This window comes from Labrus mixtus, chromosome 1 (assembly GCF_963584025.1).
Source record: "Labrus mixtus chromosome 1, fLabMix1.1, whole genome shotgun sequence".
Lineage (NCBI taxonomy): Eukaryota > Metazoa > Chordata > Actinopteri > Labriformes > Labridae > Labrus > Labrus mixtus.
The window spans coordinates 7,862,547-7,878,318 of record NC_083612.1 but is presented as its reverse complement, the minus strand read 5'-3'; the positions used below and the strand labels follow the sequence as shown (position 1 = coordinate 7,878,318).

Here is a 15,772-nt window from a genome sequence, read left to right as displayed (position 1 = left end):
CCGCATCGCAGGAACTATGAGAACTCTTAGCTCCTAGAACCCCATTTACAGGAATCTTTTCAGCTCCTGCTTCAGAGTATATGTACCATGGCGGTGCAAATGTAGACAGAAGAAAAAAAATCCCCATGATGAGAAGTTCTCAGGAATCGCCGAGTAGATAGATCCACTTCAGTAAGGCCCCAGAACTGTTGGGTCCGAGAACACACAATGACAAAAAAAAAAAGAGTTAGGTCCCATAAAACATCCATCACACAATAACACACACACACACACACACACACACACACACACACACACACACATACACATTAGCTGATAGAAGCCACAGTGGACCAGCAGTTCATGTGTATGGAAAAGTAAAATTATTATTATGGATGGGTCAAAACTTCCTCAAATTAAACAGATAAAAAACCGAGGTCTTCCTAGTCAGCACACCTCACTAACTTTAGTCATCTCCCATAACTATTATCCTTCTCTGGCCACGACATCCATCTCTCACCACTTGTCACCAACCTATAGGTGTAAAAATGGACCCTCATCTTACCTTTGAATCAAACATAAAACACATCTCACCCCCCAAGACGCTGAGAAACTCGTCCACGCCTTTGTCTCCTCCAGGCTCGACTACTGCAAAGCACTTCTCATCGGGATCCCTGGCGAGAGCGTACAGAAACTCCAGTACAGCGGGGCCAGGATCCTGATGAGAGTGCGGAAACAGAGCACATCACACCCATCCTGCACTCACTACACATGGCTTCCCGTCTCACTCAGGATCTAATATAAAATCTAATTACTCGGCAGGCAGCCGATTGGGGCCCCAGGCCAGTATAGGGGGCTCCCCAGGTCTAACAGAGGTTAAGCCACAGCAGTTGCTCAAAATGTGCAAAGTTTTTAATGACAGTAATTTTAATGACCCCCTAAGGTGGCCTGATCTCACAGCACTCACTCCTGTTGCACTGTCAAGCGTTGCATGCATTATTGCTGTGAAAACCAAAGTTTGAGAATGAAGTCGTCAGGGGAAAATGAAGGATTTTACTGTCCTCTGTAGCTATGTTTTGAAAAGAATGCTAATGAATGAAATCTGTTAAAGAAAAGTTCACATTTCGCTTTTGTTTTTATTGTTGTCAGATCATTTATGACATAATGATGATGCACCCTGGTTGGAGGGGCCCCCTGTGATTTTTTTTTACCTAAGGCCCCAACAGACTACCCATCAATGCATACACTGCAATTTGCTCTATACACTGCTCAGCCCACAAACCCCCACCTCTGATCTGCTGCCACCAACTGCCTCCAAACCCCCAGGACTAAGATCTGCTCTATGGGGGACAGAGCCTTCTCTTCTGCTGCCCCACGTCTATGGAGGGCTCTTCCTGATAATTTGAGGGCCCCACAGACAGCTGACTCCTTTAAAAATGACCTGAAAACTTTTGTTTTAACAAGAGCCTTTCCCTAAAAAACATTCCCTAAAACCACTTTTAGATCTCAGCGTGATTTTACCTGTCTGACTATTGCTATTGTTTTCATGGTTTTATTCTAATTGTAGCACTTTGAGATTTTCATTCAAATGTAAAGTGCATTGTAAATAAAATATATTATTATTATTATTATTATTGACAGTGAACACAAATGAAAACGACCAATAGTCTACATAAATAGAAATTAAGAAAAAGATAAAACAATAAATACAAATAATTACCTATTATAAATACGTATTCATTATGAATAATTAATTGTGGATGTGAACTGAACTTTTATGTTTACATATCAAAGCAGCTGCTACCCCCTGCTGGTCGCTACGCGTTCACACAGCGGTCTGTTTCTAACCGCTGCTCTCAGATCAGTTAGCATTTTCAGCAAGATGTGGGCGGGGCAATCTCCACTGACCAATGACAGCTGACCTGGAGCGTTACCAAGGAAACGGCGTACTGCTTGGAGACGGTGGGAGGACAGCAGCAACCAGGCTAACGGGCTAAATGGCTAACTGGCTCGTTAGCGCACAGTTGAATCACTACAGGCTGTTCAATTCGTAAAACGATGTTTTTATTTTAAACGTTTTGAGTCACGACATTACGTCTGACTCCATCTGCCACCGCGGCGTTGTCTTAGACGTAAGCTAACTTGCATGGCAGCAGTCGTGTCCCCGCTAACGAGGCTAGCTCTTATCGGTCTGGGGATGTCGAGCTGGTAGTGATTAGCACGCTAACTAGTGACTGAAACTAACGCGCTTATCTAAATATTATCCCAACACACTGACTACCAAACAAGGGGATGTAGCCACCTAGCACGGATAGTGTCCTCAGCCGGGATGGATGTGAGTTAACAGCTGGACTGGGACGGTCTGGCCCGGGTTAGTGGTTCTCTAGAGCGGATCTGAGTGTCGAGCCGAGCCGAGCAGAGCCCTTCAAGTAGCAGCAGCAGAAGCAGCAACATCAGTCTGGTCCCCCCGGGCCGGAGCACGGCAGGCAGAGCTCCACACCGCCGGTCAGGCCCGGTCTCCGGGGTGAGATGAGATGCAGCGGATCGGAGGGCCGATCAGCATCCCGAGTCCCGTTAACACCTGCTAACCAGGTGAGCCGATTCTCATACATTGTGTTTGTTTCAGGGTACAGAAACATGCTATGCTGTAACCTCCTTACTTAATTACTCTTTTGTTTAGAAAATATGCATGATAAACACATTTATATATTCAAATATTACGATTATTACTCTCAGTTTGAATCTGGTTTTTCTCTTAATCTCTCACTTCTCTGGGTTAAAAAGGAAACACTAAATCCCTATATGTGCAATGAAAATAGGAGGCATTTGTCTTGAAGGTTATTCTGTACATCTATGATGTGATTTCATCTTTTCCAAAGATTTGATCTTTTCCTTTGTTTATTTTATTACTCTTCATCCTTTTTATCATGCACTCCTTCTTCTAGTATCCTGCTCTAACCTTTATTTATTTATTGTCCTTTATTTACCTTTACTAATGTATCTTTTTTCACATCTGTTAATTAAACAAATTATTTTGTTTAATTTATTTCCTGTGATGTCATCCTCTTTTAATCGTCATCCTAATTTCTTTCTGCTTTTATTCACTTCTTCATTTGTGTTGCGTTTACGTTACTGCCTTTTCAGACCTGTTGTTTCTACTTGAATTCTTCATTTGCGTTTATTCTTGTTGATCTTTTGCTTTTACATTTTGTAATTGCTTTTTGTTTGTAATTTTGTAGACACTCTCTGTTGAGCTCCTGCCTTTGCTTTGTGTGTCAAAGCACTTTGTTAACATCCGTTTTCAAAGGTGATGTATAAATGAAGACATTATTATTGTCGACATCACATAGCTTATGGAACATTTAATGAAATTGTCAAAATACAGAGAGGTGGACTTAACCTTATTTTTCTATTCTACTAATTTGATAATTGTTGAATTGATGAATTTTTATTCCAGTGCAGATTCCCATTCAAATGTCTAGAGTCAGATTTTCAGATGGCCCGATTGAGTTTCTCTCTGTTTTGTGTATTTTAGACCCGTAAGAAAAAGTCATTGCATACCCTCTGTGAATGGGACAGACATTTGTTGTGAAACAGAGAAAAAGGCACATGATCTGAAGTTGCAGCTGATTAACACGGTGTGTGTGTGTGTGTGTGTGTGTGTGTGTGTGTGTGTGTGTGTGTGTGTGTGTGTGTGTGTGTGTGTGTGTGTGTGTGTGTGTGTGTGTGTGTGTGTGCTTATAACCCTCCTCAGCCTGTTGCTGGGTTACATCTTTGTTTGTTGTGCTATAATATAAACAGATCTTGTGCCCCCTCTGACCTGAGTGCTTGCTGGTCATACTCTCTGTTGGTTAAATGATCACAAAGCAGCTCTTTATGCAGCCTCTCCCTGCAGCTAATTTGCCGGTTATGAGATGAAGACCAATTAAACTTTGATGTTGAATCTGTGTGCAGGATGGATGTGTGCAGTAAGAACCCAAACCGCACAGCGCCGGTTGCTGAGGACGACCCACATCAGGCCGATGTGCCTCTCTGCTCTCGGACAAACGGTTGGAGCTGGCCGCCACATCCTTTCCAGCTGCTGGCCTGGCTGCTCTACGGCTATTTTGCCGTCACAGGCTTCGGCGTGTTTGTCCCCCTGCTGCCTTCACACTGGATCCCTGCGGGCTACATCGTATCCTTACAGTGAATGCACTCAGTCACTTTGTCAGGAAACATTTGAGAGACAAAAAAGGCTAAACATTTTGAGAAAAAGGTCAAAACATCACAATATTTTAAGACTCTTATCAACCTCAATGTGTCAAATGAGTAACCATGATGACCTGAAGTTTCACCAGTCGGCTTTGGACTGACAGGAAAGACCAAAACATTCACATTTATTCCAATAAATCAAATATAAGCCAATAGCAAGTTGCCGCTGTAAGCAATACCTTCGCAAATCACAACTTTTATTTCTCAATAAAACCTTTTTTCTTTTACAGCAAAATTATATAATTTTTTCATCAATGCAAATTTTACCTCCAAATATGACGACTTTAAAGGAAGAATGTGCAACCTTTTGATCCAGTAGATGTCACCTTTGAGCACCATCATGAAACCAAAACAAACTTCTGTTTGGCCACACCTGTGCTATTATGAATCCTCCGCTCTCCTCCAGACACACACCTCCAACCCCCCTACACTCGAGTTCACATGAAGGAGTTATGAATTACATGTAAACACGGCTCTGACAACAGCACAGCCAGTGGGACTCAAGCTTCTCACTCATTATAGACAGTCAAGACTCAGAGAGACATTTACACAGGATAGACTGGATTTCTGATATATTTATGTGTAAATTATCACACATTCTTCCCTTAAAGTTTTTAGGGTTGCCTCCTTAAAATCCTTAATTCTAATCTTAAACTGATTCAAATTTGTCGTTCAAATCTCAGCTTTTTTAAAATTGAACTTTGTAAACAGTGCCATAAAGGAGCACCAACATGGCAGGATGTAGATTAGACTCATAACTCAGTTTAAGCCTTGAGACAAAGCCCCCCCCTCCCTCATTCTCTCCAAAACAAACAGACCAGGTGATTAAAAAGGTAAAAACTCCCTTTAGAGACATTAGATGTTAAAGTCGGTGCCTCCCTGATGCTCTTCAGTGGGAATTCAGCTGCTTAATGTCACCTCGGTGGGTAATTAAGATCCTTCAAAGAGTCTAATGATGAAGTTAGAAATAATGACAAAGGGACTTGATAAAGTTGTCAGATTGAAATGTTTCAGTGCCAGTCTAACAGACAGTCTGTGCTTCAGGAGAACTCTGTTCAACACAAGTCTGAAGCTGAGACTTGAGACTCAGGCAGACTGGTTTGATTAGTTAGCCTTAGCCTTCATACTCAACATCTGAATTATGTCAGAATAACCTGACAGAACTCTGAGTCTGGACCTACCCTAAAAGGTTCCCTTTGGAGGTTGAGACCTATGTGGAGTGAGTCCCAGTTTCATTAGTCATGCTTGAGGTTGTGATAAAATTAAAACATCACCAGGTGTATCAGGATGATGTGACACACTTAGGTGTGTCTGTTTACCAGAATGTGTTAGTAAGAAGTCTGTGAGCTGGTATACAAACAAGGATGGAATTAAAATATTTCAAAACATTTATAAATAATGAATGAAGAGGCCAGACGTAGAGCCTGATATTTAGATAGCTGAAGCCAAAGCTGATATTACAGTTCAAAACATGTGAATATAAAAACACATGAAAACACGTTTTTGATAAACGTGTGATGTTGTTGGTGATTCAATGATGATCTACGTTATGTGAGTCCTGACCTGTGATCAGTGTACGGGCATCATGTTCGTCTCTCACCTGTGTGTCCACATCATGGCCGTGTCCATCGACCCGGCCGACCACAACGTCAGAACAAAGAGCGACAAAGGTCCGGTGCCCGTGTTCGACCGCTCGAAGCACGCTCACGTCATCGAGAACTGCCACTGCTACCTCTGCCAGGTGGACGTGTGAGTATCAAACTTAGTTTTTCTTTCATTCTACAAATTTGCTGCATCACATCAGAGATGTTTGCTCTAAATTCAGTCTGACAGATCGAGGTTAAAAAATAAAAAATAAATCCTCAGAGCTGACTGAGTACGGTGTTTTGTTTCTATGCCTGTGATCCATGCACATGCTCAGTTACTCACGCAGAATAATCTGATTTGGAGACATGCAGGAACAAACCGGGCAGAGGATATTAATAATGAAGTATTTCATAAAAATCTAGTTAATTATATTTGTTATATGAGCGTAAAGAGCTGATGAAGTTTATCTTTATATGTAAAATTACAATGGGTATTTTATATATGTTGTGACTCTGGCATCCTAACATTTAAGTGTCTAAATCAGCCTAATCTGAAAGTCAAATCATGACTTTTCAATGTACGAGTCATTTGTGTTTATCCTCTGGAGAACATCAATATCTGCTGAAAATCTCAGGACTGTTTGCTGCAGTCTGGATGAAAGTGTTGTTTCATGTCGAGCTAACATGGTTAAGAAGTGAAGAGTTATTTTACCTGAGCAGGTGTTAACAGTGGATGTTAGAGTGTCTCTACAGGCTGCAGCTCGTCACCGTGGAGACAGTATCATGATCATCATTAGTAACATGCTAATCCCCACCTCCAGTCCCCGGGCGTTCTCACCTCACCTCCATTAGGATGGTTGTTTTGTCAATGGAAAAAAAAAATCTGATCAGAACTAAAAGGTTTTTCCAACAGTTTTTAAAAGCAGAGCATACGTCAGATATACCCACCAGCCTCTGATTCATAATTTGGATTTGTGGGGGGTGTTTTGTGTGTTTTTCAGTGATTCTACATCTTGGTGAAAACATCCAAAGACAAACTGTTGGTAGATTTTCTGCAGATGCTTCCTCTCTGACAGTCACATCCAAAAACAAACACATCAATATGCTGTAATGACCATGGAAACTGAACAGAGTTTGTCAAACAAGGGACTCCCTCTGCCCCCCTAAAAAGTCTTCTCTGAATCAGTAGTAAGGTGTACACTACATGCCAGCATTAAATTGGTATGACACCACAGAAAAACATCGGCTACTGACATCGGATCATTCCACATTATTTGCAGATGTGAGGATGTCTGTCAACAGGACTGATAGCGACAGATATCGATGTTAAACTGATGCATCTGTGTGTCCCTAAAAAATAACGCTTCAGGGCATGGGTACCTTGCGATGGAAAAGTCACTAGATATCATAAAACTGTCTTGTTTAGAGACGGTTATTTTATGAGGCAATCTGAGTCTCCAGCTGCTCACTGTTTCAGTAAGTGAATTAGATTTAAAGCATCTCAATAGATCCAAATGAATGAAAGATGCATCTGGCTATCCTAGCCATAGTTATCTGATGCACACAAGTGTAATAACCTCTTGCTTCTCTCCAGCCTAACCATCTTGTCAAAATATAGTCACTTCCAAGATGCCAAACCTGAGCCTTCACCATGGTAGTCAAGAATGGATGGGTGATGTGATGGTGTTGTTATTTGCAGCACTGAGGCTTACCATCTTGGACACGCGAACATGTTAACTTATGCAGACAAAAATATTAGAGTTTTTTCCTGTTCTTCACGTGCTGCAGACACAGTGTGTGAATGCAACTTAAAAAGTACAGGAAGTTCATTATTTATAAGGGGGACCAGGATTGTCTCACATTTCTAACATCAAAAACACTTCATCTCTGGTGACTGTAACTCATTCAAATCTATAAACACAGAAGTGAAACACATAGATGAAAGTTTGAGTTTGATTGACTTTCTAGAGATTTTACTTCTATATTCTACAGATAGTATCTGTAGAGAAGGGGGGGCATCTTTTATTGTTAACTGCCGTTAAAAGGGTTCTTCTGTGCACTCCTGCTTCTCAGTGGTCTTAATGTTTAATGCAGCACAGTTCTTCATTGTGCTGTAAATAATGAAAGTGCTCACTGGGGGCCAGGAGGTCTGATGTGCACTAAAAGCTTCAGAAAACCAGGTCAGTGTGCCCGTTTCTCCCAGGAGGTTCAGGAGAACTGGGTCACAGCGAGGAGCTGTTACACACCAGACTGACACACATGAACCTGTCGCCTGCTCTCTACCTGAGTCCTGTTCCTCTGTGCTGTGGAGGAGTTCATTAAAAGATAGAAACAAAAGCTCCTCACTCTGAATGAGTTATAAAGAAATCAGGAGTCAGATTCTCAAAACATCTTCAGGCTAGAAGAAACACCTGACGGTCTAAGTCGAGGGGAAACTCCTGAAAATCATGTTCTGGTCTCCAAGTGGTTCACAGTGTTACAACTTTCTAAGTGTCAGGTCTTAATGTGTTATAATAACTATATTGGACCCTTTTTGAGCTTCACACATCTCAGTTTTATAAAAAAGTTACATTTTCAATTAATTAACGTCAATAAAAGTCACAAGTTTTAAGTTTGATCATGCCTATAAACCCCTCTATTTCAGCCCTGCTCAGAACAGGCTGTTTCTGTGTCTGTACCTTTAAATATGTAAATGAGCTGTGTCTGACCACGCCCCCTCTCTGGAAGGGCTTGGGTGTGCTCAGGCTTTCTCGCTCCATGTCCTATTGTTTACGGTGAGAAGGCAGACTCAGAGGGCAGAACAAACACCTAGCTGTGGGAGTGTCACCCACCTGGGGGAGGGGTTACTGCCCTTTGTGATGTCATGAAGGGAAAATCTCCGAACGGCCTGTTTGAGCACACATTTTCTGAAAAGTGGAGCAGGCAAAAGAAGGAGAGGATGGACTTTTCTCATCATTGGGGGGTTTGTAGACGGGCTAGGGTCACATATTAGTGTTAGAGAAACATGGGGAAGTGTATTTTGCATAATATGTCCCCTTTAAAGTTTCCCCCTGTGTTTGTGTTTCCTGTGTTATTTCAGGGGTCCTAAGTCAAAGCACTGCAGTGCCTGTAATAAGTGTGTTGCCAACTTCGACCATCACTGTCGGTGGCTCAACAACTGTGTGGGGAGCAGAAACTACAAGTGAGTCTACATATCATCTTCTACTGTTCTGATGTCGTCATGCTGAATCTGGGAGACTCGTGTAGAAGACATAGTAACAACAATTAGTGTGTAACTGCCTCTCATTTCTGTGGATCTCTTAAATTTAACCCCCAAGTTGATGTGATTTTTGGGTGCTAAAATTATCGCTCTGGGTCTTCAATTGACTCTCATTGTAAGTTACACATTTGCATTTGCTCGTCTTCAATACAAGAGGTATGAGCTTGAGAGGGCTGGAGAAAATGCGCTCAAGAACACATTACACATCACCACCCTAAAGGAGGCACCAGAGGAACACATCCCATGAGCTGAGACATAAAGAGCGAGTCATGCAGTGTCACTGGATCAGAGCATTGATTGTTTATTAAGATGCATCAGAGCAGCAGATCAGACTAGCATGAGTCAGCATTTTTTTTTATCTTCACAGAGTTTAGGAAACATATGCCTGTAAGTACGAATGCATATGGCTTTGTTTGTTGAGTATGTTAAGTAAATAGTTGCGATGCTAATTCTGTTAGCCAGCAGATGTTATTTTCCAGTATGTGCTAGCATCAAGCTAATGAACTATACATCCTGGTCCTCCAGCTGCCACTGCTTGTGTGTATATTCAATAGTTTGATGTGTGTACTCAGTAGTTTGTGTGTGTGTGTGTACTCAGTAGCTGTGTGTGTGTCCTGCAGGTTGTTCCTCCATAGTGTGATCTCAGCTCTGTTGGGGGTTGTGCTGGTTCTGATTGTTGCCTCCTACGTCTTAATTGAGTTCTTTGTGGATCCATCCAAACTCCGCACCGACAAACACTTTCTTGGTAAGATGTGATCTCTAGTCTAAGACAGACTTTGCAACAGTGAAGGATCGCAGTGCAAAGTTGAGATTCTGAAGGCAGATTTTAATATATATACAGAACAAAACACGGTGTGGTCTGTATAACTGTTGATGTTTGTGTGTCTCCCTGCAGTGAGGAATGAGACAGGTGTGTGGTACGTGTTCCTGCCGGTGGCTCCGATCAGGTCAACGGCAGGAGCCATTCCCGGGCTGGCTGCTGTCACCATCACTCTGGGTCTGCTGTCGTTCATGCTGCTCTCTCACCTGCTCTGCTTCCACATCTACCTGAGTAAGAGACAGCAAGCATACATGTGTGTCTGTCTGTCCCCACTGATAGTAACAGAAAGAGGCACCAGTAGATGGCAGCAGAGAGGCTGAGGGTAAAACCACTAATTATGTGTGTGTGTGTGTGTGTGTGTGTGTGTGTGTGCAGTGTGGAACAGACTCAGCACCTATGAGTTCATCGTGCGTCAGCGTCACCGTCAGGACGGCAGAGACTCGAGGAAACCCAGAGCAGTGAAGGAGACAGCAGTGAAGGAGACAGCAGCTCCGACGGTAAACGTCATCAAGGTAACTGAGGCTCCACCGGCGGCCATGTTGGCTCTTATTTAATGGGGCAGTGTTTGTTCTTTTCCCTGGCTGCAGATGTTTGAGTTTGAAGTTTGTAATTCATGTGTGAAGAGCAGCTCTTCTCCAGTACATCACTCTGCTGCCAGGGTGTGTGCAGACTAATCATCTGAGCCATACATCTCCATAGAAACATCCTCATATCATATTTATGTTGTAGACTACATGTGTAAGTCAATCTACTTTAATACCAACCACCAACAGGCAGCAGCTCTGACGTACATTAAAAGATATGTTTCACACTTGATCAGGCGGTCCCTGCACGCCATCATGGGATGACTTTGCCCCTGAGGTCCCCCCCCTTTCTCTGCAAAACTCTCCATTAGTGAACCTCCCCACTCTGATTCAGTGCCACCCATTTAATTAAAAAAAGGCTTTTAACATTATTCTGCTGCAAATACATTAGTTTACCTTCACACATCATAGATGTCCAATAGGAGGCAGATCATTCTGTCTTTTCTCTATGTTCAGACAACAATTTAAAAACAATAAACATATCAAATCAGCTCATTTTAATGGTGGAGCTCTCACTGTGTGTGATGTCAATGGAAGAAATTAAAGATGAGCTCTAAAACAGTACATACACATGTTGAATCTATATAGCTGTGTTTTGAGTGTGTGTGTCCCTCCTCCCCTCCTCAGGATGTGAACTACTCAGGGACTCTGGGTTACACCAACCCACAGCTGGACATGAGGGAACCTACCACTGTGGCTGTGCGGGGGGAGTCAGAGTAAGTCTCGAAGTCGCTCCTGTTCTGGTCGCGATGGTCTGATTCTGTTAAACACACCCCTAGAACTGAACGTAATCCAGTCCTCCGGATCACTCTCTGTGGTGGTCCAGGTTCAGCCCACGACCTGCTGTGATTGGCTGAGGCTGACCCACCGGGTCCCGTCATGTCTCAGTAAACAGCCGGCAACAGTCATTTCATAACACAATGAGGCTGGAGCGCAGTCGCCATGGACACCGTTTTCTTTGCAGAAAACAAAGTGTGCAAAATGAAATTCTTTGGCCCTGACTTCTAGGAGGCAAACAAAGTGTGTATTGTGTGTGTGTGTGTGTGTGTGTGTGTGTGTGTTTGAAGTGTGGGTGGAGGGAGCTGTGTGTATTAGTCCAACAGAAGGGCTTCATAAATAACTTCACTAACCGTGGCTGTTTGCCCTGAAGCTGGACTGCTGCGAGTGACGGAGGAAACTTTATTTTTACTGCAGCTCTCACAGCCGCTAGGACGACAGGAGCACGGGGGGAGGCCAGTGTGGACAACACAAAGAAGTTCACAGCTTCTGAGTGTCATTTGTAAAGGGCCTGTGTAAACATTAAATATGCATCTCTTTTTTTTAAGATTTATTTTTGGGCTTTTTGTGCCTTTAATGGAGAGATAGGACAGTGGATAGAGCTGGAAATCAGGTAGTGAGAGTGAGGAATGACATGCGGTAAAAGAGTCACAGATGAGATTCAATCCTGGGCCGCCCGCTTGGAGGACTTTAGCCTCCATACATGGGGCGGGCACACTAACCACTGCACCACCAGCACTCCAACATGCATCTTTCTATTTGATACATTTCACCAGGGTTAGCTTTAAGCACGTTTTAATCTACAGTCCCTTTGTAAGGCCCGATTCAAACATCACATGGTTATCAAACAGCACGGAATAAAGTCAAAGACAACATAAGTCACATGACACGGAGGGACAGAATTTTTTGTCATGTTAAAAGAAGCGATATAAAACTTTCATCAGCTCTATTTGTAGAGCTGTGTTTGCTGCTCATTTATTTGATGTTTTATAATTGTATGAACTTGTAAAAGAATCTGAGCCAATCAGACGGCCTCATTCAGGGGTGGATCTGTGTTCATAGAGCTGTACAGGTGTGTTAACCTCAGTGTGTGTGTGTGTGTGTGTGTGTGTGTGTGTGTCTGTGTGTGTGTGTCTGTGTGTGTGTGTCTGTGTGTGTGTGTTTCAGATTCCTGTCTAACGGCAGAGTGAGGACCGTGTCCAGTCCTGTCATGGAGGAAGAATCTCTGCCCAACGTGTCAACAGAGCTGAAAGCAGCAGCACACACACACCGACGCACACAGGTAAACAAAACACACACACACACACACTCTCACAGTGTGGATTAGAGTTCAGTGGTTGATGGAGTCAAACATCAATGAGCTTATTCCTGTAAACTGCTGAAGAAATGAAGACACGAGGAGATGAGCTCATTAAAATCTTCAGACAGGATTTTCTAACAGTTGATTCATCTCAAAGTTCATGTAGAGACCCTCCTTAACTGAGTTAGAGCCCACAGAAAACTTGATCTTAAAGATCTTATCAAGATGTTTTCTCATCTTTTCTCAACAAAAGACCCGGCAAAGCATGAACTCTGACCACTATGTTGTGACTAAATCATCATCAAAATATTATTATGGTTTATACCCCTGTAGTAAGAAAGATTTAAAGCGCTCTGTTTACGACTTTTAGCCTTTACTATGAGGGTCATGGAGGGGTAAAGGGGGTTACAAGTGATTCCTTCTCTGGGCCGGCTTCAGAGGTAGTAACAGTTGCACTACAGGGGTGAGACGGGATTGGCCGAGCCATCAGTGGAGAACAGCTCTGTGTGTGTGTGTGTGTGTGTGTGTGTGTGTGTGTGTGTGTGCATGTTTGACTGTGTGTGTATTTGGAGCTCCCGCTGTGTAATCACAAGCCGTTCTCTTTGCACTTCCATCTGTATGTAATCAACTTCCATCATCTGTAACGCAATGGGGAATCCACAGACAGGGACACCTGGTAGCTGTGGTCCATGAAGAGAAACTGATCCCACCTAACAGGTCATCAAACATCACTGCTCAGCCTCAGGTTTCAAACAGAGACAGTTCCTGAAAAAGGAGGGGGAAAATGAAATGTCAAAAATTGGTTTCCCAGTATGTTTGGAAAAACACATATGCATTTGGTTAACCCAATTAACTAATCTTCTTCTGGTTATGGAAGGCAAACAAAATGCCCTGTTTTTGTTTCTTGAGTCCAGCAGAAATTCAACAAGTCTTCTGTGTGATGGAACAAAGTTTGAACAGTTTCTAATCGTGTTTATTTTTTTTGTTTTCACAGAAAAAGAAGAAGAAAGTTCGTAAAGTTCCTGCAGAGGTGACCAGAGAGCGCTGCCCGAGTACAGCCCCGCCCCCTGGTATAAACACACACACACACACACACAGACACACACACACACACACACACACACACACACACACACACACACACACACACACACACACACACACACACAATGTTGACCCTCATTGGCATAATGTCTACACATATTTCTTCTTCGAACATGCACTAAAACGACACAGCTGTTTCAGGAGCTCTTGTTTGCAGCAGTTTGTAGTGAACACTCGGTGAGATACTGTCCCCTTAAATGTCACGCTAAGTGTAAGTAATCCTCAATCAGCCACGAGTACAACAACACAGGAAACAAGTCTGAAGAAGATGATTACTCAAACACTATCTCAGTCACCTTAATGAAACCACCATCATGGTGTTTTTTTTTTTCGTTTTTTTCTTAATAAGACAAAAAGACATTTCATTGAGGCCTCCTCTGAGGCTGCAAAACACAAAACACCAGTTTCTACACGACTTTCTAGTTTTCTAATTCATTTAGTTTGGATTAGACTTTGACTCTCAAACTTAACCTTTAACAATCCATCTTAACCGTCAGAACTTGAAATGTTATCAACAAAGACGAGAATATTCTCCTCACTGTGTTTTGGTGTTTTGTCCTCCAGCAGAGCCCAGCAGCATGTCTGCTGTGTCCCTGGGTCAGCGACTTCCCTTCCCAGCATTCCCTCTGAGGGCCACCTTGCCCCCTCTTGCCCTACCTGTGGGCCCCGTGCAGGCGGCCGCCCCTCCAGCTGAGTACCACTCGGACTCTGCAGAGTCTCTGGAGGAGATCCCGGTGGCCTTGGCCAAACTGGGCTCCTCGTCCTCTGCTGCTGCAGCCGCCGGAGGAGACGCCTCCACGTCTTTGCATAGAGCCGTCCCCTCCTTCCCGCTGCCCTCCCCCCAACCCAGGACTAAGAGGAAGACCACTTCCTCCCGCACAAATAAGAGCATCGCAGAGCTGAGGTTTGAGATGGCCTCCACCCAGCCTCCGATGGTGTTTGTTAGCCGAGCTAGTGGAGACGTCTCTGGGCCTCGTGAGGAGGTCTTTAATCTGAGCAGGAAGCAGACCAGCTCCAGACCCGGGTCCAGACCGGCTTCTCGGACCTCGCTGGCCTCCTGGATGGAGGTTTAACATGAGCAGAGTCTGAACTGAAACTCTTCTCACTCTTTATCTTTTTACTATCACCGGCGCTCTGCAGCCTTGCACAACAATCTGTGTGTTTTTGTTTTGTATGTTTTGTATCTCTGTGATTATTTATTGATTACTAAGAAATCGCTTTTATGTTGAATGCCAAAGTTGAAACTTATTTGTGCACAATCTTTATAAATGAAGGAAAACTTTCATCTCTGAGTTTTGACTTTGTAGCCTGTGTGTGTGTGTGTGTGTGTGTGTGTGTGTGTGTGTGTGTGTGTGTGTGTGTGTGTGTGTGTGTGTGTGTGTGTGTGTGTGTGTGTGTGTGTGTGTGTGTGTGTGTGTGTGTGTGTGTGTGTGTGTGTGTGTGTGTGTGAGTGATGCCGTCCCACCCAGAGGTCCTCCATCTCTCTAAACTGTTTTCACTGTTTCCCAGTCAACGGCTCCTCTGCTGTGTACGCATGTCTCCATGGTAACCCAGCTCTGGAGGGACAAAATGATATCACATCCTGTCGAGCTTCTGTTCCACAGCTGCACATTACTGCTCCAGCTCATGCTAACGCTAACAACCAGCCAGTTACACACGTCGTGTTTAAAGTGATGTGATGTGCAGGCTGACATCTGTAGAACTACAGAAGGACACATACTGACTACAAAAACATCTGGCTTTACTAAGTTTACAGTCAAACATATTAATGTACCACTCCTTCTAACACATATTTATTCAAATTCATGATTTTAAAATCTCTATAGAAGTCCTTTCACTGTTTTTCTGACATTATGGTAGGATTGAACTTTTCATCCAATCACAGGCCTCTGTTCGCTCTGCTGTGTTTAAACTCCAGCGTTGAAGGAGTAGCACGACAACTCTCTCTGAGTTGGAAGCACAGAACGATACCACTCTCCGGTCTGTCCAAGCTAGCCTGGTTCATGGCCAGTAAATAGTCCGGGACGAACCCTTTTTCTTCGGTGGATTTGTTGAACTTTTGAGGAAGCCAAGTTGGCTGTCTCAGGTGTCAGCTGTCCACATGTTCGGAAG

The 15,772-nt window shown here is 43.4% G+C and overlaps 1 protein-coding gene across 2 annotated transcripts; it reads left to right on the top strand.

The window, feature by feature from the left end:
- Positions 1 to 1,920: 1,920 nt before the first annotated feature.
- On the top strand, positions 1,921 to 14,943 carry zdhhc1 (zinc finger DHHC-type containing 1). Of its 2 annotated transcripts, none has more exons than XM_061049781.1 (11): positions 1,921 to 2,571; positions 3,934 to 4,153; positions 5,804 to 5,979; positions 8,896 to 8,997; positions 9,696 to 9,820; positions 9,971 to 10,126; positions 10,271 to 10,407; positions 11,107 to 11,195; positions 12,424 to 12,538; positions 13,551 to 13,626; positions 14,228 to 14,943. In XM_061049781.1, the coding sequence occupies exons 2-11, from the start codon at positions 3,935 to 3,937 to the stop codon at positions 14,731 to 14,733; spliced, it is 1,701 nt and encodes a 566-aa protein (XP_060905764.1). In that variant the 5' UTR covers positions 1,921 to 2,571; position 3,934; the 3' UTR covers positions 14,734 to 14,943. The 2 variants fall into 2 exon arrangements, with proteins under 2 accessions (XP_060905764.1, XP_060905684.1); XM_061049701.1 differs by having other exon boundaries at positions 14,225 to 14,943.
- Positions 14,944 to 15,772: the final 829 nt, after the last annotated feature.